The following is a 22,177-nucleotide window of genomic DNA, read 5'->3' as shown; positions in this document are numbered from 1 at the left end:
TACCCATTCCGGGGCGAGGACCGTGATAGGAACGCAATGGCTCGTTGTTGCTGCTGCAGCATGCGGTCTTAGGCGGCATATCTAAGCAGACGCAAACAGTGTTATTATTATTTTCACAGCACCGGAGCATTTCTCAAAAAATGTCCGGTCGATCAGGGCACAGGCCAGACCAAACCACGCGTGGCGTTGCATTCGTGGCGACTGGCATGCAACACCAGTGCGCTATATTTAGTGCTGTGAAATGCTAAGGGGATTCTTTCGTGGTCCTCGCCACCACCACTACTATTTTGATACCAACACCAAGTTTTTGCAAATTCATAATTCTCTGGCTAATAGCTAAACCCGTATGCCGCAGTCCGCTGCGCCGTGAGCAGTTACATTGCTCTGATTTACGTAGAATCGCAGCACTGGCGTTTATTGTATTATATACGAGATTAATAACAGTATTTTATTTCATGCATCTCAGAATCAAATGCGCCCCCGGGAAGAGGCTTCCGAGTTATCCGGAGCATTTTTTATGCATGGGCGATGGCTTGGGTCACCTCAAAGCTTATCGGTGCTGATACCAATCAAACGCATGTTCTCCCCAACACCACACCAACGATTTTAACGTTTATTATCAACCCCTGCACGCGTCGGCCACGCGTGCGCGTCTCCAACCATGCAGGGTTAGGTCAACTCGTCATCATCGTGGTCCCAATAATACTATAGGGTCCAATCCACAGGCGACCTCTCACGTTCGCATTATTATTTGCCGCTTGTGTTCATTCCGATATAGAGCACCTGACCTACTTCCACTTTCTGTAATCAATTCTCCGAGCCATCGAAATTTGTTTTACTTGCACTGAAGAAAACCGTTGGTCCTTGCACATTCCAATTGTTTACGCGATCACGCGCGTGGCTCAGGACCTGTCGTCGTCATCGATTCAACATGGCCCAGCTCTTCCGCACAGAGCAGGCTCACCTGCAGAAGTCGTCGATATCGCAAGACATTATGACAACGCCCCGTCAATCCCAAGAACTAGTGCAAACCTTCATCTCGGCTGCCTTTGGCTGCCTCACATTTCTACGGTAGTTCACGTCCAATTCCTATATTTTCCCGCGGCAATATAATCTGCTAACCAACATTAACAGCGGCCTCTTTTCCGACGACAATTACATCGAAGAGCGCTTCATCGGCGGTTCCGCCACTAGTCCCCTCAATCCGCGCGACTACGTCCGTCTCAAGAAACTCAAGCGCGGCCTCTCTGATCAGGCAGACCTCTTCCTTGACTGGATCGAGCGCGGCATATTCGATGCTCTCGAACACAAATATCTCAAGGCCGTCTTGTTCGGCATATATCTTGACCCGCGCCATCCGCACGACGTCGCAGAGATGTATACGTTCAATGTCGCGTATCGCGAAGACAGCGCGCCGGATTTGGAGATCACAGACGATCGAGGCGAGAAGATTAATGTCGGTGTGACGTACGACGACGCGCGCAAGACGTTGCAGCAGATGATGCGCAGGTTTATTACCCTCACCCAGACATTACCGCCCTTGCCTGACGATAGGTACCTGACGATCCGTCTCCTCTTCGACGACTCTTGTCCCCCTGATTACCAGCCGCCCGGGTTCAAAGACGCGACCGACGACAGAGAACTTCAGTTTAGCCTAGACGATGGCGAGGAGATCGACAGGCAAGACGCAGGCACGCTGAATGCGGGATGGCACGCCGTATCACTCAAAATTGCCAGTCTGCCGGAGCGGGAACAGTATACCCAGCTGCTTTCCCAGCCCCACGCCTCGTCCAGTCAGCTCAGTTCGACACCGAAGCCGCGAAAGAAAGTCAGAGTCGAGAACGCTGCGGTCGACGTCGAGGAGCCAAAGTGGATGGCGCCGACAGTCAAGACAAGGGCTATGATGTTGCAGGACCAGCACCGGGACCTCGCATCCCAGACATCGCTGGCTTCACAAACATCCCAGGGCCAGACCAGGCATGCCCTCCACCAGATGGTATGTCCAAGGTCGGAATTTTTGCTCAAAGTTTTCTAACAATCTAGTTCGACTCTCCTGCTCAAGGCGAGACCGACACCCAGACGCTGTCTTCTCAACGAGTTCCATCTATTTCCGCGCCGGATGCCCAGGCAGTTACCGACTTACCGTCACCGTCTTCGAAAGCGGTATCAACAGTCCAGAAGCCGCAGTCCAAATCGGCGTCGAAGAGGCCACCAAAGGCGTCGACAGCAAAACCATCTCAAAAATCTACATCATCGACCGCCAAGAAATCGTCTTCAGCGCGCAAACCACTTCAACCGAAACCGGACTCGCAGCTCAACGCACGCAACTCGACCTCCGTGACTGCCGCCGTCGAAAAGCTGTCTCTGTCGACAGCGACATCCGCCATACCTACCACGTCTACGCGCCGCGACTTACTCGGCTCCCACAATTCGTTCCTCGACGAAAATGACCAGTCCTCAACACTCGTGACCTGCGAATGCACACACGTGCACGACAACTTTGATCTCGTGCAATGCAACAAATGCAATTCCTGGAAACATCTCTACTGCTACGGCTACTCCCACGTCCGCGACCCAGCTTTGTCGGATCAATTTCTGTGCTATGGCTGCAGATTCGCCAGATTGAGCTCCCAGACAATAGACAAGCTGAAGAGGTTGGCGCTGTTTAGATGCGCGGTTAAGGTCGCGTACGACACGAGGCGACAGTTTTCGAGCGGTCCGTGGAAGCCACAATATGTCACTGAATTCGCCAAAGAACTCGGTTTGTCATTTCTCATTGACATCATCTTTTTTGTTTTCTTCGTTTATACTTAATCTTCGACAGTCTCCACAATAGACGAAGTCAGACCCATCCTCCGTCTTCTCCGACGCGAAGGCGTACTCACATTCCACAGCTCCTCCGCTGCCCACCGCGCTCGCAAACACTCCGCAGCCGCGATCCCGGCGCTAGTCAAAACAGTTGCGGTCAAGAATGCAATGAAGGAGACATACTTCGATCCCTCGGAGAACGTACTCGTTGTCGTATGTTCGTTGCAAGGGTTATCCAAACGGAGACGTTTTTGCTAACCGTTTAGGCGGAACGGTTGAACGCGGCTATGGAGTTGCTCGGAGACGAAGACCGTGGTCTGATTCCTAGCGACGACGAAGACACACCGGACAGCGCCATGCCAGACGCCAGTGACGAACCCAGTCAGCCAATCTCGCCCCCAAAAAGGAGCCCGTCAAAGTCGCGATCGGCGACCCAAAAGTCATCTGCCACCAGGCGGCCAAAGAACTGCACTAAAACCACGACGCCACGATCTTCAAGCTCCGCCGCGACTACGCCAGATGTGACGATCTCGACCGCAGAGACGACGATTATCGAATCCGAAATTCAGCCGGAGCGAATTGTACAGGTGCCGGCGATGTTGCCTGCGCCAGCGGCATGTCCGATTCCCGTCTTGCCGATGGAACCAGCAATCATTGGCCCACCTATCGAAATGACTGACTATGTCCCGCGAAAGCGAAAGATAAGCGTGGTAGATGAACCACTGAATCCGAAATACTGACCCGCTCGTTGCTTATTGGCGAGGAATGTGTTTGCTAATGTTACATATGTGCATTGCATAGACCGAACTATGTACTAACAAAACGCTTTGCTCTGATTTGCTATGTTTGCTCTGTTATTTTGCTAGTGGCTGCATTTTGCTCTGTTATTCGACGCCATAGAATTTGTACCGCTCTTTATATATATGAGTATCACACTGGCTGGTTGAATAATACAGTCCCTCGTTGTTGGCTATAGATATATTAAGCGTTCGCCTGACAGCTAGCACTTTGTCGTAGTCTTGGTTGACCCTTACGACCGTGCCCAAAGACCATTTTGTTTGCGCGCGACGCGTTGACACTTATCAGTTTTCTAATTAAATACGCGACGTTTATGGCTTTAAGGTATATCCGCAAAATTGTTGCCATATTATTGCTGTTATGTCCAGCTATAGCGACACAAGACCCTTGCCTGCGGGGAACAGTTTTCGCCCGCCGAGTCGCGCCTCGAATTCGCCGTTAAAAAAGTTTTTGACGGCCCCCGGACAAAGTTACTGAGCGGTTTAGTAGCCAGTCGACATTGGTCAGCTAGGTAATTTTCGAGGAATAGTTTAGTGCCCAGAAGGGGTATCTATTTTTCCGGTTTTAAACATGTGAGTTATATTTAGTGAGCGCGGGATAATGGCGCGAAAAGATCGGGTTGGCGAAATGTGGGTCTAGTATGTCGCCCTTTGACCGCGATTTCTATCCGGCATGGCGTGGACTAGATCTACAGTGTTCCCTACCGTGTGCACCTGACGAAAGCGTCCGGAAGGTTGAGTTGGCGTGCTGTAACTGGGGGAAGATCAGTCAATTGGCGGTCCTTGTTTTGCTCGTCTGCCGTCGTTATCTCCAGTATACGCGTTCGACTTCAAGATGCTAGTCGGTTCGCTTGCTGGGGCACATGAATATATAGTCTGACCCTAGTGCTAATCCAATGATTTCCTTATTTCAGATTTCAACATTCTCGGGCCAGCAGCTCGAGTCCGCAACCCGGAGGATTTAATTGATATGACTTCAGTTCCGCAATTCTACTGTACGTCTTCGCCGCTGTCGCAAATTGATGTCGAACGCATGTCATACTAAAGAATTCTAGTTCGGACGTCGAGAACAGTCGGGCTTACGGATGCCGCTCCTCGGTACGCGGATGTCCCGGGGTTCCAACAGTACGTTCTTCACCGCGCCACGCATGTAGCCCACGGCCGAGCTAACAAGTACAAATAGACCGACAGGAAATCTTCGAACTTGCACATATTCTCCATCCGGTGGACACTTTGCATATACAACCGTCGACGATGTCAAGATAATAGACTCCACAACTGGTGCAATTGCCCAGACAATTCCAGTGCCGAACGTGTACGAAGTCGGGTTCTCGCCGAAAGGAAGCTACCTGTGCACCTACGAACGCCCTGTCAAACTTGATGATGGCCAGAATGTGCATCATAACTTCAAGGTGTGGGAGGTTGCGACCGGAGAGCGCGTGGCCCAGTTCCTGCAAAAAAACCAGACAATGGCGTATGTACTTTTTTTCTCCTAGACGTGAGGCAATAACCTAACGTGATGCAGCAACTTCCAGTTCACGTATGACGAGAAATTTTGCGCGCGTTTAGTACCAAACGAGCTGCAATTCTATGAAACTAAGACGCTAGGCGGTCCAGCGTCACACAAACTGCGTGTCGACGGCTGCACTTCGTTCGCGATATCACCCGGACATAGTTATTACATTGCGATTTTTGTGCCGGAGCGCAAGGGAAAGCCTGCCTTCGTGGAAGTGTACAACGCGCCAAACTTTGGCCGGCCGCTGTCGACAAAGGCACTCTTCAAGGCCGAGCGGGTGGTTTTGAAGTGGAATGGTCTAGGCACCAGCTTGCTTGTGCTCACGCAGACTGAGGTTGATCAGACTGGCAAGAGCTACTACGGCGAATCGACGCTGTACTTGTGCGGTATCGCTGGTAACTACGACAGCAGAATCACGCTTGACAAGGAAGGTCCGATCCATGACGTCGTTTGGTGCCCCGATTCCAAGGAATTCGCGGTCGTGTACGGATACATGCCCGCAAAAACTATGATATTCAACTACCGAGGGGAGACGGTGCGTACGCTGCCCCTCGGCCCCCGCAACACAATCTTGTACTCCCCGCACGGTCGCTTCCTCATCCTTGCCGGATTCGGCAACTTGCAGGGCGAAGTAGATATCTACGACCGCCAGAATGCGTACAACAAAGTTACCACTATTGACGCGTCGAATACGAGCGTGTGCGAATGGAGTCCCGATGGCAGGTACGTTCTCTTCGCGACCACGTCCCCGCGTCTGCGCGTCGACAATGGCGTCAAGATTTTCCATGTGACCGGTAAACTCGCGTTTGTGCGCGAAATGACTGAACTCTTCTCTGCCTCATGGCGACCAGAGAACGCGGACAAGTACCCTCTGCGGTCCGCCATCTCTCCTGCTCCTGAGCCGCACGAGTCGGCCTCAGGGGTGGAGGTCAAGACGCCAGTCAAGGCTGCCGGCGCATATCGTCCGCCTCACGCAAGAGGAAGTGCTACGCCGCTGCTGTTCAAGCGTGAGGATGAAGGCGGTTTCGCAGTTAATGCCGTTGATGCTGCTCAACAGCGTGTGAAGGCTACACGAACCGTGCCTGGGGCTGCTCCGGTCGAGGATGATGCTGCCGGTGAAGAGGGCCTGTCCAAAACTGCCTTGCGCAACAAGAAGAAGCGCGAGGCGAAGAAGGCTAGGGAAGCTGCTGAAGCAGCTGCTGCCTCCGAGCCGGCTGCTGTTACTAATGGCACTTCGTCGCCCCCACCGCCACCACCGGGCCTCGGGGTCACGAAGAATGGGATTACATTCAAGAACCCGCAAGATGAGAAAAAGTATCGTGGCTTAATGAAAAAGTTACGTGCAATCGAAGATTTAAAAATGCGACAGGCCAATGGTGAGAAGTTGGAGGATACACAAGAGACTAAAATTAAGACTGAGGCGTCGGTGCGGAGTGAATTGGCTGCATTGGGTTGGAAAGAAAAATAGGCCGTTTTGGATGTATAAATGCGTATGGTTACTTCCTATTTTGTGCTTATAGATGATAATGATGCATTTGTTCTTGATTCTTCATTGGTACGATGAATTGTATATTAACTAAAGGTCATATCCGGATATCCATGCAAAACTATAGTACAGTGTTATTAAGATCACACCAAGATACTCCGTAATCCTTATGCATCATGCATTGCGCAGATCAACGATCTTCAAAGGCAGGCCGTCGCGAATAAATACATGTCCAGCTGGCAACTTGGCGTTGGTGTAGATGTTTTTTTCCGCATGGGGGTGAAATGTTCCCGGCTGACGACAATTTGTGATGGCTTTGATACCAGGCGGATCTGTCAGTCGGAAGATTCCCCACCTACAACAATTAGCACCGTAGTATTAAATGCAAACCAGAACGGAACTTACGCTGGCTCGTGCATAGGTGCGCATACAATCGCGATGGACTCGGCGAGCATCAGCTGGTATGAATTTTGTGTATGCAAATCCACCGATGACAAAAAGCATGTCTGAGTTGGATGCGTCTAGGAGCGATCAGTTGCCGTCCACTGGGTGCCACGCGTCGAGCTAGTAACACTTACATGAATCCATCCCAATGTAAATAAATCGTTCTCATCCAAGTAATTAAATAACCCCTCCTCATCCTTCGTGGCACAAGTATCAGTCGTCGATTCCTGCTCTGGGACGACCAAATGCGTAATGAAGAAAGCGTTGCGATTCAGAATCCCACACAAAATTCCACATGTTTCCAATTTGTTTCGCGTATTCGGCAGCGCAATTTCCAGGAACGATGACCGCAGTTCTGACGGTAAAAATACTGTTCGTAACTGCGCACCACCTTCCGTGGTTGCCGTTGATTTGTGTTCAATGCTCTTGCTTGGCAATATTACTGGCGTCGGCGATTCGGTGGCGTGGCCGTATGACGGGAGCTTGGGTGGCCTTTCTGGCGGTAGCACAGATGACATCGACGACACAGTCCGCGTCCCGTTATCACGCGACGGTAGAGACGGATATGAATATAGATCATGTGGAGCAACAGCTAGCTCCGATTCCCGTGTCAATGGCAGTTGTGACTGCTGTTGTAGCCTTAGCAATTCCGGATGATCCGCAACAGCGAGTCCGCGCATATCCAGCGAGTAGTCCACCTTGTTGACCGCATCTGTCGAGTCTGCACGTATTTCCTCAGTTTCTGTGCTCTTTCGAAATTTGGCTAGTTCTTCCCGTCGCTGGGTAAGCTGACGCTGACGTTGTTCGAATGCTGCATTTGCCTGCTCAATTATCGGCTTTAATACTTGCAATCTTGACAATATTGGAGTCGTTTTCTGAGCGACAGGTTAGTGCATGTGTATAATATCCGGTCGACAATAGCACCAACCTTCGACAGCGCCATTAGCTTCGTCCGCTCCGGCGTCTTCTTTGCTTCCGGATGCGTATGCAAGCGATTTAAAACCAGCTGCGCATATCTCAAATACAAAATATACGCCTCATCGTACGCACCTTCATCATCGTACACATTCGCCTGTCGCAGTATCGCGCTGGCAGACCGGATCCAATATCGAAGGTGTACAGCCGGATCGAAGTCGTACTCGTTCGCAGCGGCAGACAGCTCTGCTATCGAGCGCGGAGACGGCACCGGGGATCCACTCGAAGGCATCTCTATTCCTTGTATTTATCTCCTCCTTTATACCAATGCGAGTGAGTCGAACGCAAATGACGACGCGCCAGAAATGTGCTCTATATTTTTAGTTAATATCAGATGGAGAGTACGTAATCACCAGCGCGACCACAATATAGTTACAAGATGCCATAGTCACGTGATGCGAAGCTTAATGTTGTCCAACGTGTGGCTTGGCCGGGGGATGGCCACAGTTAGTAGCCGCATCGTTACGCGAACATAGCCACCTCATCAGACAGCAAACCACAGGAACATTCGCCAACATTTGGCTCTTATGCCAAAGGTATCGGAAAGGAAATGAAACTAAAGCTGCGATTGCCGTCCTCGGCCAGTCAAGTTATCACATTGAGCGACGATGCTGTCGTTTCGGATCTGCTGGCGGAGGTCAGACTGTTAGACGAGCTGAAGGATGGAACGGAATTGCAGTTCAAGAGCGGATTTCCACCAAAATCACTCGATCTGTCCAACAAGAGCTCGAAGCTTGTGGAACTGGGAGTCAGGTCCGGCGACCAGCTTATCGTAAGTGCGGCTAGTGTTGCGGTCAAACTACCCGACGAGGTCAGGAAGCTGGCTGCCGGGCTGGGATTGTCATTACCAAGCAGATCGCCGACTCCAGCTCAGCCAACGTCGACGCCGCGGAATACGCCTACGCAGCGGAAGAATGATGATAACACGCGGCCTCCGGAGGTTCCTTGTGGGCCAGACAACGTTGTTGTATTGCGGGTCATGGATGACGACAATTCATGCCTATTTCGCGCAATCGGATACGCTCTGCTGCGGAATCTCGACACGATGCATGAATTGCGCTCGCTAGTTGCCGCTGCAATTTTGGAGGACCCGATCGAGTTTTCCGACGTTGTTCTTGGAAAGCCGCGCGAGGAATACTGTAAGTGGATTAGCAAACCAAACTCGTGGGGTGGAGCTATAGAGATAGCTGTCCTTGCAAAGCACTTTGACATCACGATATGCTCTATTGATGTTGCTACGGGACGGGTAGACTCGTTTAATCCCGATCGACCGACGTTTATTATTCTCGTCTACAGTGGAATTCATTACGACACGGTTGCATTGGCTCCAGAAGGCGTGGACGGCCTATACGAATTCGACCAAACTGTATTTGACAACGACGCCGCTGGACAGCAAGTCCTGACAGCCGCCGACGATCTTGCTGCATTACTGCGCAGTAAGCATTATTTTACTGACACCGTCGGCTTTTCGATCAAATGCGAGGTGTGTGGGTCAGTTTTCAGGGGGGAGAGGCAAGCACAGTCACATTCAGAGAGTACTGGACACGCACAATTTCAGGAAATTAATTAATAGGCTCTCACATTGTATTATATTACGGTTCCTGGAAGACGAGCTGTGTATGGTTGTTGTATAATTAGCGTTTTGGTTATTGGGCTGAGCGATTCTAATTTTGTACAGTTACACTTCACGCACTACCATATGAGTTTTCCGGCCGTTCGATTCGCTGTAGACATGCGACTAACTTTTTATTTCCGTACCCAAAACATACCGAAAATCCAAACAAACGCCATGTGATTTGATCATTCTCTGCATAATATTCCGTTACTCGATCACCATTTCATTCTCTTTCCTCTGCTTCTCCTTTTCCTCCTTCTCCATTTTGGCCTGCTCATAAGTCTCCACGAATCTCATATACTTCTCAACACCGAGGCCCGACGCAGCATCTGCTTCAGCCTGCGAATACGGCTGCTCTTTCAGCATCCGGACGCTATCCGTAGCATATCAGCAAAATCTGCGTTCTTCAAGCAACAATTGACATACCGTCGCTTATGGTTTTTCCCCCGCCGGTGCACAGTCTTTGCGAAATCTGTCTCAAAATACTTGGCACACTCGATACAGTAGTACTGGCCCAGACCTGGTTTACTTTCGTCCAGCGGCTGGTTAGACAGTTTTTGTACTGACGCTTCGGATGAGAGGTCCTGATGGACTTGGTCGAGATCTCTTTAAGTTACATTAGCCCACATCGACATGCGAAAGATAAAAACAAAAATAAAAAAGAAGTACCGTGTCCTTCGCTTTGTTTTGGATCTTCTGATGGACCCCATGGTTGTGTCTTTGTACTGATAGACGGATTGGTTGATGCAAGCAAAAAATTGTTTGTGTCATGTTGGGAGTTGCGATGAGCCACGCTCGAGCAAACGCTGCTTCCATGACACGATGGCCCAAAAGTTTATTGTTTTGTAATGGAATCGGTCGCGAAATTGTTTTATAATTTGTTTGTTCACAATCGTGACTTATTGACGCCTTTTGAATCTGACAGCATATCTCGTATCATTGATTGCGGAAATAAGACAGACGGCAATGAATTCGATAGCGTCTCTGTGTCGGGCGCAGGGACTGAGTCGGACGTCCACTCGAGCACTCCTGAATTCCGTGCGGGCTACTGTGCGGGCTACTGTGCGCGAGCAGCAATCCATTACAAGAAGCATTGACGTGACGAACGGACGACGTGGGTTGCGAACAGCTGCTGGAGTTGGGAGCGCACGATTCGCGAAGAATGCGGCGATGGGGGTGCTGGCTATTGCCGGCGCGACAGCTGTTACTGGGTATTTGATCAGTCACCCCGTATTTGCTGAGCAGGCAGCGGATGATATTTGTGGTATGCAGTACGTGAGGATTTGTTTTCTAGTGTTAGTCTGACTCGGCGATATGCAGTATACGCCTGGGGATGGAATGGCAAGCACGTTGTCGCGCCTGGAAGCAAAGACGAAGCGATCAAGACACCGCGAAAGATCCCATACTTTGACGGCATGGAGTTGCGTGATCTAGTTCTCGGTGACAATATTGGAGGTATGTGTGTGATATACGTATTAGTATACTAGAGTGAATAACACCATGTGTAGTTGCCGTCACGGCTCGAGGGGATTTGTTGGTCTGGGGTGATGGTTACGATCCTGCCGCCAACGTGCCTGAACTGGTTCTTCGCAGAAAGAATATTCGCCGAGTTCAAGTCAGCCAAGACAGAATTTACGCTTTGACTGATAAGGGCGATAAGATATATTCCATTCCATACTCAAAGGAAGAAATGCAAGCTGTCATGGAGAAAGAGCAAAACAAACTATGGTTCTTCTCGATATTTGCGTCATACGGTAAGGCACTTGGGCTCAATACAGTAAAGGTGCCGCTTGGGTCTTTTGAAAGTATCAAACAGATTGCGGCTGGAGACCATCACCTTGTTATTTTGACGTCGGGCGGGAAAGTGTACACCTGCGTCACTGGTAGTAATCCAGTTTATTCAACTGAGGGCCAACTGGGCGTTCCTATCCTGCTAGAGGATGACGAGCCTGGTTCGATTACTCCTGAGCATTTGCATGAAGTCGCGACTCTTCGCGGTGTCAACGTCGTTCAGATTGGCGCTGGCGAATGCCATACGGTTGCTCGTGACGACCTGGGTCGTGTGTGGTCGTTCGGTTCGAATTCCCACGGTCAGCTAGGTTTGGATTATACTATCGAAACCGCGTTTATTCCCATCCCGAGCATCCTTCAGCTGGATAAGCTATACAATGTGAAGGGCCAGGCTGACGTGGTTTGTGAATACGTATCCGCTGGTGGAAATAACACGCTCTTTTCTATTCGGAATCGAAAGAAAGGTACTGCAGATTTGTGGATTAGCGGTTCGGGATTGCATGGGCAGCATGGTAATGGAAGATACTTGCACATGCAGGGAATCCCTATTCGGGTGAAGTCGCTAAGTGGAATTCAAGAATGTGGGTAGTTGCGTTTGGGTAGTGAATGAGTATCATGCTAATGATGTAGATTCTGAGAAGGACAAGAAGTCCCAGGAGATTCTTATTCGATACCTTAGTATTGGGAAGCGCCATCTTGCAGCTGTTTTGGACAATGCTACAGGCGCTGATTCGAAAGTTCAGCGTGAACTGTTAATCTGGGGAGGCAACGACAAGTTTCAGCTTGGCAACGGCAAGCGAAGTAATCTGCCGAGGCCAGACTACATGAAGCCATTTTTGTATACTCTGGATAAAAAATCAAGGAAGCAGCCAGTTGCGGAGAGCGAGGACATAGTGAAATTCGAAAATGACCGGGAGCATTTGGGAGCCGCGAAATCGAAGAACGGATGGAAGGTGGAGCAAACTGTTGTTTGCGGAAATTATGGATCGGCCGTGTATTGGAAATGCTAGTACGTTTGTAAATATCAAAAGTTTGTGATGGCGATTGGATGTGATCCGACAGTGCGACCTGTGACTAGCGTGAGCTCGGATGACGGCAGCCAGTAAAGTTCAGGTCCGAACCCTAACTTTGGCCTGGCTCCGACTTATTAGATCACCTCGTAACCTTCTAATAAATGTCGGTGCAATGCAAACGGCATTCCGATTTCAACTTGGATTAAATGCATGGATTGTACGCTTTTAGTATCCTTCTCACATCACCTTCCACTTTGGCAAGCCGGCAGCACGCCGTCTAAAGGAGCAGACTTATGTCGACGCCCCGATTTTAGCAGCCCGTGTCAAAGTGCTTAAGTCGCGAGAGTTTTTTAGCTGTGGGTTAGGGTAACACTTCTGGGAATTACTCGCTTGTTCGACTGAACTCCGCCATCGTCGCGTTCCATGCTTTCTGTACGTCAGAAATCTTGACTCCACTGTCATCACTACACATTCGACTTCCGCGACCCATTCGATCCCCTAATTTTCGACAGAAGTACTGCTGGTTTGCGGCGCCATGCAGTTCGGCATGCTTGAGTCTGATCCTAGAGACGCTCGCATTCGGGTCCCTCCACACTTGGACGGCATGGTTCATTCTCCGCCCCACTATCCGTTCTTCGACCATACAGACAGAACGTTTCCTCAACATCCACGGTCCCCTCATTTTTGGGAGAAGAATGGTACAATTCCCCCTTGCGACTTTCTCAACAAGCGCTTCGCCCATGGCCACTTCACAATCCTCGTCTTGTCTTTTACAATCTTCTTCTTGCTCCGACGACTAGAGTGGCCACGACGCCGTCTTTCCATATGGTGCGTCCCCTGTCATGAATATCACTCCGACTGTCCTTCGCGGATAGATACCCTTATCATGCCGATAGAGGGCCCCTGATTGCTAATTATCGACAGGTTTCTAGACTTCCTGCGGCAATCCATCGCAGGTGTCGCGTCAAAATTTCTGTTTGTTATCGTGTTCTACATGTCGATGGATTCGCATGTGTACACGGACCCAATAGTGTGCCGCCTCCCCGTCGTTTCCTTTTTCTTTGAGACTGTTATCGGCCTTCCCATGCTCTACTGCATATACAGGGGCGTCTTTGCCCTTGCTCGCAGAATCAGTCTTGGAAGAGCAAGATATATATTAAACGACGAGGTTTTTCGGGTTGGTCTCCAGAGCGGCAATTACGGCAACCCTATTCGTGTCAGCGTGTTCGTCAAGCAGACACTTCTTCTTTGTTGCGCATCAATCGTCACCAAATTCTTCGAGTCATTCCTGTTGTATTCCGCTAGAAGTTTCGATAAATTGCTTGTAATGATTTTGCTGGGTTGGACGTGGCAGCTGGGGAATGGCGCTGAAATTTTGATGGCTGCAGTTGTCTATCCCCTTGTTTTCTGGACAATTCAGTATATTACTATCGACCGCATCATTCGATATTCCCCTCAATCAGCTCGGAAAAGTCAAGGCGATCTTGAGGAGGGTCAGGATAGGTGCGACCAAGATGGAGAGGCCGTTTTCGGAGGTGAACAGCTTGCTACTGTAGATGAGCGTGGCGTTCCTCTTCAGGAGAGAGTTGCTACGAGAACTCAACCTGATATTGTCAATTCGGGAGAGCCATCGTCGGCGAGATATGTCGCTTCTCGTTTATCGTCATCATCGCAAGCACAATCATTGCGGAATCCGGCGGAAGGAATCGAGCATCAGGATAGGTTCGCAATTAGTCCTTCCCAGACGTCGTCATCCTCAGGCGAGTCATCAAGCTATTTTACATCCCCATCAAGCTCCAGACATACTTCCATTCTGACTACTCTCCTCACTGCACCGAGACATTTCTCTTCTCCGACGTCTTCGGGCTCGTCATCCACAGCAGCCACTACTGTCACACGGGCTGTTGCTCCACCATCATACGTATCTCCGCCAACGCCAGTTCCATGTGATCCGCTGGAAGAGGAGTCACACATTGAAGAAGAACTGCCTACGTATGCTGACAGTCAACGACAGGCTCTTGAATCGAGTGATCGGGATAGGCAACGAATAATGGATCTTAAACGACAGTGAAGACTACAAGGCTTTCTTGATTAGCACAAGCTTTGATGTAAAATATTTCTTCACTTCCTTGTTCATAGTTGTGATTGTTCTAGCTCCTATGGCACACCGGTTTTGTTATGGTGGTTACTTGGTTTTGTTTTTCTTTTGCGCGGCGTAATCGATTTATTTTTGTGTTTGAGGCAGATTTTGTGATAGGACTTGTGGAAAGATGGTATACGTTTATCCCGTTTTGGCTTTCCGTTATGATGGTTTCGTTTATCATATAGCTGATATAATATTAGAATATGATCTTGTAGAGGTGGTGGCGTTTAGTATAAGTAAAGATTGCCTTGTTGTGTTTTCTGCGACTTCTTAGATTGGAACATTCTAATGTAAAGGTGACAATAAATATGGTCGATTAATATTTTGCAAATGCGATTTGATCTAAATTAAAGTACCCTCTGAGAATAAATTATCAACCTCCCAGCAATGAGCACGCGTTGCTAATACTTTAATTCTGCCGTGAAAGCCTTTAAGTGATTGCCGTCATGTCGAAACTGCCATGTGTTGCTAAGAATAGGTCAATCCCAGTAGGGTCAGTCAACTCTCGACGCAATTCTGTCGCGAACGTTCGTGATTCAGGACACGCTTGGCCGCCGGCCGCTTGCTTATGTTGCCAGGCACCAAAAAAACTACAATTTATAGGGGTAAGTTATAGTAATAGTTATCATTCGTCAATCGAATAGCATATGCTGTAATTCAAATTCAAAAATCTATGACTTTACCCCGCAATTCGCAACAAACAAAACACAAAATCAAACAACCTGAGTCCTTACACTGTATCGTCCTAGTAATCGTCATTTATATCAGGTTCAATAACAATAGTCGGAACGGCTGCTGATGGTGGGGGCACTGAACGATTGGTCTGCCGTAGGAAGCGCGTTCTAGCAGATCTGCATCACATTTAGCAACCATACAGTCGATCAAGAAACAGGTAGAAGCAGCGTACATCATGCGGCAAAAGTTCTGTACCACCTTGCGTTTTATTTGTGCGTCAACGTTCTTCAGTTGACTCCGGCGAATAATATATTGATCCAGTCTAGATTCCAATTAGTACAATTCTCAGAGCACCCTTGCACGACTAACAACGTGAACATACGTAACAGCATCATTTTCCGCATTTTCAATTTTATAATACGGGATAGTAGTTAGCGGAGCAGAAAAAGGAATGCCATGGCGCGCGACTTCTTGCATCATGATCTCTTCGTACATGCGCGTATATCGTCGCCTTGCCGCGTTGACTTTTTGGATGTCCACAGCTTGGAGAACTTCCGATAATGCATCAATATCAGCCTCGCCAACAAGACGTCCATGATTATGTCTCCGTGCAGATATTTTGCATTGTTCAAGGATCTCAGGGTATATAAATGGAGACTCGTAAATATGCACATTAAGCGGATGCGGCAATGCCTAGATCTATTAGCGTTGCCGCTCTCAATATCTAATAATATACCATACCCGTAGTAATTTGCCAAGTTTGTCTTTGGGAATATATCCAGAGCCGCTCTCGTCGATCCGGTCCCATGCGTCCTTATACGCTCTAATCGTGCCTCGAGATACAAATTGTCCAAATTGTGCGCCACTGTTGGAGTCGGATACATATGCTTCCTGGTACACGTAACTGAAGCTCTCATAGATCAAGGAAATAAACATGTTTGCAAATATATACATGCTGATGATATTCCTAATGACAATGTTAGTAACGAGTGACTGCAAGTCATACAGTTGTTTCATACCAGGAAAAAAAAAGGATATAGGCGTATGGCAGGCTCCCGCAATCTGAACGAAAGTAATCGGCGGTTTCTACGCAATATGGCGACTGGATAGTGTAGTCCAGCATCACGCTATTCCATCCCTCCCTATAGGCAGTCAGAATAACAGTAGCCAGCAGCCAAATCTGACCAGACACATGCTCACCCGCAACTCATTCGAAAGAGGAGCAACATGGCTTTTGGAATCGTCCGGAAATTGACATTATTTGAGCCGTTCGGTCCGATGCGTGTAAGACCAAATATCTGGTTGAATGCAATGGCATACACCAAGAATAGAACAAACCAGGTAAATAGTAAGCTCAATATAGCCGGTAAGCAAGCAGACGTGGCGACAAATAATCGATTCAGTCGATCGCTCTTAGGAATAAGCATCAACGTAACCTGGAGCCGTCAATAATTTACCTATAGTAACTTTTCACGGCAAGTACTTACAGCGACAAAAAGTAGCCTTTTGAGAGTTCCAACCGTCCCTACAGCTGCATCGTTCTCAACCTTGATTGTTGCTAGACTGAGCGTAAAACTAGCAAGAACGACAATAAACCAAAATATGTCCCATGCATTTCTTTTGTAGTTTTCCCACGACATTCGAAGTCGGTACGAAGACCATGGCAGTCCGACCAATCTCGCAACAACGTACAGAACCAAAAAGGCAGATGTGACCAAGTAGAATACATCTAAATTTAATCAGCAGTCGGCTCTACTAGTCTCCTGATCCATACGTACCTCTTACTCTGTCCAGATTAGGACGGGAAGGATAATATTCCGAGCACAATATGATAACCTGGATCAACAAAATCACAGTGACATATTGATTCCAAGCCCCACCTCGCGCTACAGCTCGATCGTAGCAGTATCTGCGAAATCGATTCCGAGGCTTCTGACCAGTTCGCGATGGGCGCACTCGCTCGAGGATATTTTGAATCTCAAGGAATGCACGTTGCTTGCTCGTCAGGAATCCAACGCCGGTCTTCATCGCGTAGTTTTGCATAATTACCGTGACAAACAAGGTCTGCGCACATTAGCATCAATAAGTACAAAGCAGGTATTGAACATACCGAGATAAACGCGATCGAGATGAAATTGAACAGGTACACGAATATGCCGTTATAAACAGAATGATCATTCTGCAGATTAAGTCCGACGCCGACAACATCTTGAGCTGTCTGCAGTACATTATTCCAGCCTTCTAGCGAGATGATCTGGAACAAGATAGATAGAGATTGCGAGAAATCGTCGAAGCTGTATCCTGGATTATCGTACGACCGAGGCAGCCAAATGTTCCAATTGTAGACAGAATTTTGAAATTCGCCGGTACAGTCGGAAAGATCATAGACGTCGCTGTCAGTACAAGAGTCAAATTTTCCCAGGAAGATATTGAGGCCCCAAAGAGAGAATGGAAGTAAGAGTGTGAGTGAAACAATTGCAGCCTACCAAAAGTTTAGTGTCGTCCGCTAAATACAATAGAGCAAACTACATACGCCAACAATCTTTCCAAGCCCAACGATAATAATACTATGGAATGTCTCCTTTGCAGTATCATTGACGTGGAGCAGTCTCAAGGCTCGAAAGGCCTTAAAAGCTCGCAGAAAGCGAACATTTGTTCCCTGTCAACTGTCAATAATACGACAACATATTGTAACTGCCATCATTATAACGTACTCTATTTAGGAATGTCGTTAGGACCTCAATCCACAATGTCACGAGCACAAAGAAGTCGATTGCATTCCAGGTTGACCACAAGTAGGCATTCGGCGTATATATAAACCCGTCAGCAATAATCTTTATCGCGGCCTCACTAAACGTCAGTCAGTACAATCTCGGCTATTATTAGCCCGAGTTGCTTACAGTGTGAAAATAGCTGCAAATCCAATATCAGTATATGTCATCCAATTCCAAGCACCGCAACGACTGTCTGCCGAATCGCAGCCATGACTTTGATAATAGTTCTTCTGGAATACTGGTGTAGTGATGCACGCAATGATCACCAATCCAGCAACACATATCATGATAATCGAGGAGAATATCCGCGACCGCCTATAGTTCCTGTTTGCACCATTGTATCTAGTTCCATGGGTTGGTCCCACCATAGTTTGGCAAAATCTCCGAAGCCCGTTTTCAGGTCGTAAGCAAAATAGCACACGATTAAAATTCGGATGGTCTTGGACATATTTTTCGCGAACCTTCTTATGCGCTGTCTTGATCAGTAAAACCTTCTTGATAAACTTATTCACGTCCTTCATCTCGTCGAGTCCAAACTTAGGACGAAAGTAAAATGGATTGCTGTGTCTATCGATCGTCAATTTTTTCTTCCAATAATCAAAAGAAAAAACGGTTCTTTTGGAGACAGTGGACTCTTCTTCGACAAAGGGCATCGTGTTCGACTTGGAAATAAGAAAGTCCGCAACCAGTTCCTCGGAACCTAACATTTCGCGAGCAGCATATTGTAGGGGAATTGTTGACGATTTTCGTCGTCGTCTATCTCCGGCCATTGACTCAAATATAGAAGTAGGTCTCAAGACAACGTCAGCATCCTACATTGCCTCCGAACCAGAATAACATATACCCGTCACCAAGTTCAGTTGGCTGATAATTGTCCGAATACGCCACAATTTGGAGCAATCGCTTTTCCTCCTCCGAAATATCGAAATTCTCCTGAATCGCGGCAATGAAGAGGTTGATAACAACACTATTGGCAAAGAAAAACCATCCGCATATAAATATTGCCCCCACCCACGCCAGGCTCGTTCCCGAAAGCGATCCCGTGATGGTGAACAACACAGTGGCCCAACCCTCTGTCGTCATGATTTGATAAATTCCAGCGAAAGAATTGGCCAGGTTATGAAATGAGATGGTCATCGGCTGGCTCTGATAATCCTGTGGTACATTTCCTCGCAGTAATTCAGACGCTATCAGAGAGCAGATGTATAACATGAGCAACAAGAGAACAACCAAGTCAGCTAAATTGCGTACTTTCCCCATAACTATTACCTATTTGCAAGCATTAGCTTCTCTTCGAGTAATCTCCGGCGCACACTTACCCAATTCTGCCGCGTAAATTTGGTAGCTACTACGGCCCGATAAATACGAGCCACTTGAAAGAAGGACAGCCACGGGTACGCTATCCTGGAATCTCTAATAGGAGGAATGAGGATCACACAAGTAATGATAACTAACAACAAATCGATAGAATTTGTGGCGTTCTGCGGAAAAACGAAGAACTCTCGCCAATGTGGAAACGACGAAGCGAACCGGAACAATATTTCGACGAAAAGAACTATCGAAGTGATCACTTGAAAGACGTCTATATCGACAATTATTAGCATCAAGTCCGAACAACTCCGACAATGGCAGTGTCATCGTACAGATAATGTTAGATCGTCGCTCGGACATCGTACTCGACTTGCAGCATTCGATAATGAAATCTATAAATATGAGAAGCACAAACGCCGGCTCGATATTTGTGTATATTTGCTTTAGCTTTGTATCTGGACCATTGTAAACAACCTTTTCCGGTTTTGGTTCCTTGCTGTGTTTAGTTAGTATTGATTATCTCAATGCCACGGTACACAACATATTAACCAACTCACATCGGTCCTTTCCTTTCCTTCAACTCTCGTGTTACTTGAAAGGACGTGGAGATAACGGCAATAAACTGCTTGAATTAGTTGCACCCAATTAGACATGTCGTTAGGCACGTACCAAGTTGAACATCCACCATGCCAGGATAATGACGCTATATGCTTTGTCAGAACTAGTCCAAAGCCTTCAATAGATTCTATCATACCCCGCGACAAAAACTAGGTCATCGTAAGTAATACGCTCGATAAAATGAACACTAAGCTAGACTTACATAATGCAGCAATAGGATGGTCAGAGTCTGCTGTATAATTCCTATTTATACGATCAGTGGATCACGAGCAGAATCAAGCCGCAAAACTCACATCAAATCCGAAAATCCGTTCATTCCCATGACGACGAACACTAACTCAAGCGACTGCAGTATATTATCAAAGCTGACAGTATTGTCATATATGTTCTCGTCAAGCTCCACGCACATTGAATATATCGGACAAATAAAACCTTTAGCTGACGTTGTCCCCGGTTCGCCATTAGCCTTTACCCAAGGCAGGTTTGTCTTATTCACCGGGTCGAGGTAGCCACCACAAAATTGTAGGTTGTTGGTATAATTGGCTTCCTGGTGGGCAGGATCGATCCACACGCATTGACGACGAAACGACCCACTAAACGCTTGAATGCCGACTAACGCAAACAAGGTCCTAAGCAGTTAGTACTATTGGCTAATACAGCAAAATAACAAACCCAACGTACCAAAAAACAGAAATGAAAATAGAAACATTCGCCAACGCCGGTGCGGCAGTTTTAATACTATCTAGCACCGTGGACGTGCCGTTGGTAAGCTTCATCCATTTCAAAATCCGCAACGCACTCAACGCGCGAAACACATTAACCGCAGTGCTCTTATCATCCGACGAGCTATTCGCAACGATAAGATAAATCCAGTAGAATACGACACAAGAGAAATCAAGTCGGTTCCAGCTCGATCGGAGGTAGGCAAGCCTGGCTATCCTACTAGCTCCTGACTCGCTGGGCCTTGGCTCACTCTTCACTCTGACTGTCTTCACGGTACTGCTCCCTTTGCCCATACTATAAGCGGCATTGGGATCAGGTGTCAATAACTGGTCCCCATCGACCATAATCAAGTTTTTCTTGTCGTCGCGAGATAAATGTAGCATCTTGAGCACTTCAAAAATGAATTGGTGAGTGTCAGTGGACGGATTGAGAATCAGCCCTGACACTATTATCCTAATGGTGATTTCAAAAGTATAGCAGGCGAATATTATTAATAAAGCATAGTCGGGCCATCGATGTCCCCAGCTTGAATTCTCAGAATCTAGTGCACGAACAGCTCGGTAGGTAAGAATAAGAGTCTGAATGAGAATTAAGACGAATGCAAACAAGTCAAAAGCCCTATGTTTGTTAGTGGTGGTCTTGCGACGATAACTAAGCGACTGTCTTACTGGTGAGATACAATCTGATAGAGGCGCAACCGAAAAGCATTGTTTCCGGAAAAGAATCCTAATGATTTTCCGCGGAGGGGCGGCAGAGTCTCGGTTATGGGAGTCAAGACGATAGCATCTTCCGTCTCAGCATCCATTATCAGCGAAGGATGTAACGACTCCACGGGTGAGTATGCGTAATCTTCATCAGGGGCGAGGGATATTCTGTCCGCATCTAATGACAATCTACCCTCCCGACTTGGCCGCCTGTCGTTGGAAACAACTCGGCGTACTACTGAAGATAAACTGCGCACCATTGACCTTGCGTCGTCTGTACTTAATTGAGAAGGTGAGGACGGTGGCTCAGTGCTATAAATAGTTCCCGTCTCGGCGCCTGAAAGATCATCACCGAGATGCCCGACGTTGACGTTGATACTTAAGTTATTATTCCGATTGCGTTGCTCTGGTCCTATGCTGCCAGACCGTACAGAGCCTGTCCGTGGCATCAAACTGAGTGTATCCTCGTCTCCATCCGAGATGGCCGACCCGGCATACAGTCTCCGAGGACTTGCGCTCCGAGTACGTTGAGATACTCGCCGAATAGGTAGCCACGAGCCATCGCCAGAGCTTCCAAGTACATCACTGAGACCATCACGTACCATACGCATTTGGTCAACGGCCGATTCCCGCGATGTCGACCGTGTCTCCCCGTCCTCCTGCGGTCTCATATTTTCTCCCGAGAACGACGCCTGCGCTCCACCAATTGTATGCCATCGCATCGGAATAGACTCTCTTCCGCCATATGGTGCGAGCAAAGTCGGACCATGCGTCCGCTGTTGAG

The 22,177-nt window shown here is 48.1% G+C and overlaps 8 protein-coding genes across 8 annotated transcripts; 5 read left to right on the top strand and 3 right to left on the bottom strand.

Annotated features, from left to right (window-relative positions):
- Positions 1-931: 931 nt before the first annotated feature.
- Positions 932-2,950, top strand: POJ06DRAFT_282908 (HORMA domain-containing protein; the record flags this gene model as incomplete). Its single annotated transcript, XM_056190069.1, has 4 exons — positions 932-1,071; positions 1,135-1,996; positions 2,080-2,761; positions 2,847-2,950. The coding sequence occupies 4 exons, from the start codon at positions 932-934 to the stop codon at positions 2,948-2,950; spliced, it is 1,788 nt and encodes a 595-aa protein (XP_056041669.1).
- A 1,315-nt stretch (positions 2,951-4,265) lies between these two features.
- POJ06DRAFT_147249 (eukaryotic translation initiation factor eIF2A-domain-containing protein) lies at positions 4,266-6,712 on the top strand. Its single transcript, XM_056184612.1, has 4 exons — positions 4,266-4,600; positions 4,661-4,730; positions 4,789-5,079; positions 5,131-6,712. The coding sequence occupies exons 1-4, from the start codon at positions 4,576-4,578 to the stop codon at positions 6,587-6,589; spliced, it is 1,845 nt and encodes a 614-aa protein (XP_056041668.1). The 5' UTR covers positions 4,266-4,575; the 3' UTR covers positions 6,590-6,712.
- POJ06DRAFT_258877 (uncharacterized protein) lies at positions 6,661-8,356 on the bottom strand. The gene is made up of 4 exons (XM_056188304.1): positions 7,980-8,356; positions 7,186-7,926; positions 7,013-7,128; positions 6,661-6,962 (listed from the first exon to the last, which is right to left on the bottom strand). Exons 1-4 carry the CDS (start codon positions 8,256-8,258, stop codon positions 6,782-6,784), a joined length of 1,317 nt encoding a protein of 438 aa, XP_056041667.1. The 5' UTR covers positions 8,259-8,356; the 3' UTR covers positions 6,661-6,781.
- A 22-nt stretch (positions 8,357-8,378) lies between these two features.
- Positions 8,379-9,912, top strand: POJ06DRAFT_147146 (uncharacterized protein). Its single transcript, XM_056184611.1, has one exon. The coding sequence runs from the start codon at positions 8,577-8,579 to the stop codon at positions 9,594-9,596; it is 1,020 nt and encodes a 339-aa protein (XP_056041666.1). The 5' UTR covers positions 8,379-8,576; the 3' UTR covers positions 9,597-9,912.
- Positions 9,723-10,453, bottom strand: POJ06DRAFT_147143 (uncharacterized protein). Its single transcript, XM_056184610.1, has 3 exons — positions 10,311-10,453; positions 10,068-10,247; positions 9,723-10,014 (listed from the first exon to the last, which is right to left on the bottom strand). Exons 1-3 carry the CDS (start codon positions 10,349-10,351, stop codon positions 9,849-9,851), a joined length of 387 nt encoding a protein of 128 aa, XP_056041665.1. The 5' UTR covers positions 10,352-10,453; the 3' UTR covers positions 9,723-9,848.
- POJ06DRAFT_258872 (regulator of chromosome condensation 1/beta-lactamase-inhibitor protein II) lies at positions 10,451-12,737 on the top strand. Its single transcript, XM_056188303.1, has 4 exons — positions 10,451-10,905; positions 10,962-11,096; positions 11,150-12,013; positions 12,063-12,737. Exons 1-4 carry the CDS (start codon positions 10,608-10,610, stop codon positions 12,440-12,442), a joined length of 1,677 nt encoding a protein of 558 aa, XP_056041664.1. The 5' UTR covers positions 10,451-10,607; the 3' UTR covers positions 12,443-12,737.
- POJ06DRAFT_258870 (uncharacterized protein) lies at positions 12,738-14,919 on the top strand. The gene is made up of 2 exons (XM_056188302.1): positions 12,738-13,273; positions 13,370-14,919. Exons 1-2 carry the CDS (start codon positions 12,981-12,983, stop codon positions 14,514-14,516), a joined length of 1,440 nt encoding a protein of 479 aa, XP_056041663.1. The 5' UTR covers positions 12,738-12,980; the 3' UTR covers positions 14,517-14,919.
- Positions 14,920-15,608: 689 nt separating this feature from the next.
- POJ06DRAFT_200921 (Ion transport protein-domain-containing protein) lies at positions 15,609-21,653 on the bottom strand (the record flags this gene model as incomplete). Its single annotated transcript, XM_056185215.1, has 19 exons — positions 15,609-15,956; positions 16,005-16,230; positions 16,283-16,405; positions 16,464-16,699; positions 16,751-16,992; positions 17,042-17,327; positions 17,374-17,745; positions 17,797-17,922; positions 17,978-18,113; positions 18,164-18,829; positions 18,876-19,306; positions 19,357-19,619; positions 19,681-19,844; positions 19,906-19,970; positions 20,018-20,051; positions 20,153-20,209; positions 20,260-20,595; positions 20,648-21,307; positions 21,358-21,653. 19 exons carry the CDS (start codon positions 21,651-21,653, stop codon positions 15,609-15,611), a joined length of 5,067 nt encoding a protein of 1,688 aa, XP_056041662.1.
- Between the last annotated feature and the right edge of the window lie 524 nt (positions 21,654-22,177).

This window comes from Lipomyces tetrasporus, assembly GCF_029532465.1.
Source record: "Lipomyces tetrasporus strain NRRL Y-64009 chromosome Unknown POJ06scaffold_9, whole genome shotgun sequence".
In the NCBI taxonomy this organism is placed as follows: Eukaryota; Fungi; Ascomycota; class Lipomycetes; order Lipomycetales; family Lipomycetaceae; genus Lipomyces; species Lipomyces tetrasporus.
The sequence above is the reverse complement of the archived record's forward strand: the minus strand, read 5'-3'. Positions and strand labels throughout refer to the sequence as shown.

What these genes read in the sequence shown, in the direction of transcription:
- POJ06DRAFT_147249 (XM_056184612.1), top strand. Translation starts at nt 4,576, where the DNA reads ATGACTTCAGTTCCGCAATTCTACT. An exon ending in TTCAGTTCCGCAATTCTACT is followed by an intron (nt 4,601 to 4,660) that starts GTACGTCTTCGC and finishes AAAGAATTCTAG; the next exon opens with TTCGGACGTCGAGAACAGTC. An exon ending in CAAAAAAACCAGACAATGGC is followed by an intron (nt 5,080 to 5,130) that starts GTATGTACTTTT and finishes AACGTGATGCAG; the next exon opens with CAACTTCCAGTTCACGTATG.
- POJ06DRAFT_258877 (XM_056188304.1), bottom strand. Translation starts at nt 8,258, where the DNA reads ATGCCTTCGAGTGGATCCCCGGTGCCGTCTCCGCGCTCGATAGCAGAG. An exon ending in AGCTAATGGCGCTGTCGAAG is followed by an intron (nt 7,927 to 7,979) that starts GTTGGTGCTATT and finishes CCTGTCGCTCAG; the next exon opens with AAAACGACTCCAATATTGTC. An exon ending in GCACCTATGCACGAGCCAGC is followed by an intron (nt 6,963 to 7,012) that starts GTAAGTTCCGTT and finishes TAATTGTTGTAG; the next exon opens with GTGGGGAATCTTCCGACTGA.
- POJ06DRAFT_147146 (XM_056184611.1), top strand. Translation starts at nt 8,577, where the DNA reads ATGAAACTAAAGCTGCGATTGCCGTCCTCGGCCAGTCAAGTTATCACA.
- POJ06DRAFT_147143 (XM_056184610.1), bottom strand. Translation starts at nt 10,351, where the DNA reads ATGGGGTCCATCAGAAGATCCAAAACAAAGCGAAGGACACG. An exon ending in AAAACAAAGCGAAGGACACG is followed by an intron (nt 10,248 to 10,310) that starts GTACTTCTTTTT and finishes TGTAACTTAAAG; the next exon opens with AGATCTCGACCAAGTCCATC. An exon ending in GGGAAAAACCATAAGCGACG is followed by an intron (nt 10,015 to 10,067) that starts GTATGTCAATTG and finishes TGCTACGGATAG; the next exon opens with CGTCCGGATGCTGAAAGAGC.
- POJ06DRAFT_258872 (XM_056188303.1), top strand. Translation starts at nt 10,608, where the DNA reads ATGAATTCGATAGCGTCTCTGTGTCGGGCGCAGGGACTGAGTCGGACG. An exon ending in TCTCGGTGACAATATTGGAG is followed by an intron (nt 11,097 to 11,149) that starts GTATGTGTGTGA and finishes CACCATGTGTAG; the next exon opens with TTGCCGTCACGGCTCGAGGG. An exon ending in GCTAAGTGGAATTCAAGAAT is followed by an intron (nt 12,014 to 12,062) that starts GTGGGTAGTTGC and finishes CTAATGATGTAG; the next exon opens with ATTCTGAGAAGGACAAGAAG.
- POJ06DRAFT_258870 (XM_056188302.1), top strand. Translation starts at nt 12,981, where the DNA reads ATGCAGTTCGGCATGCTTGAGTCTGATCCTAGAGACGCTCGCATTCGG. An exon ending in CGACGCCGTCTTTCCATATG is followed by an intron (nt 13,274 to 13,369) that starts GTGCGTCCCCTG and finishes AATTATCGACAG; the next exon opens with GTTTCTAGACTTCCTGCGGC.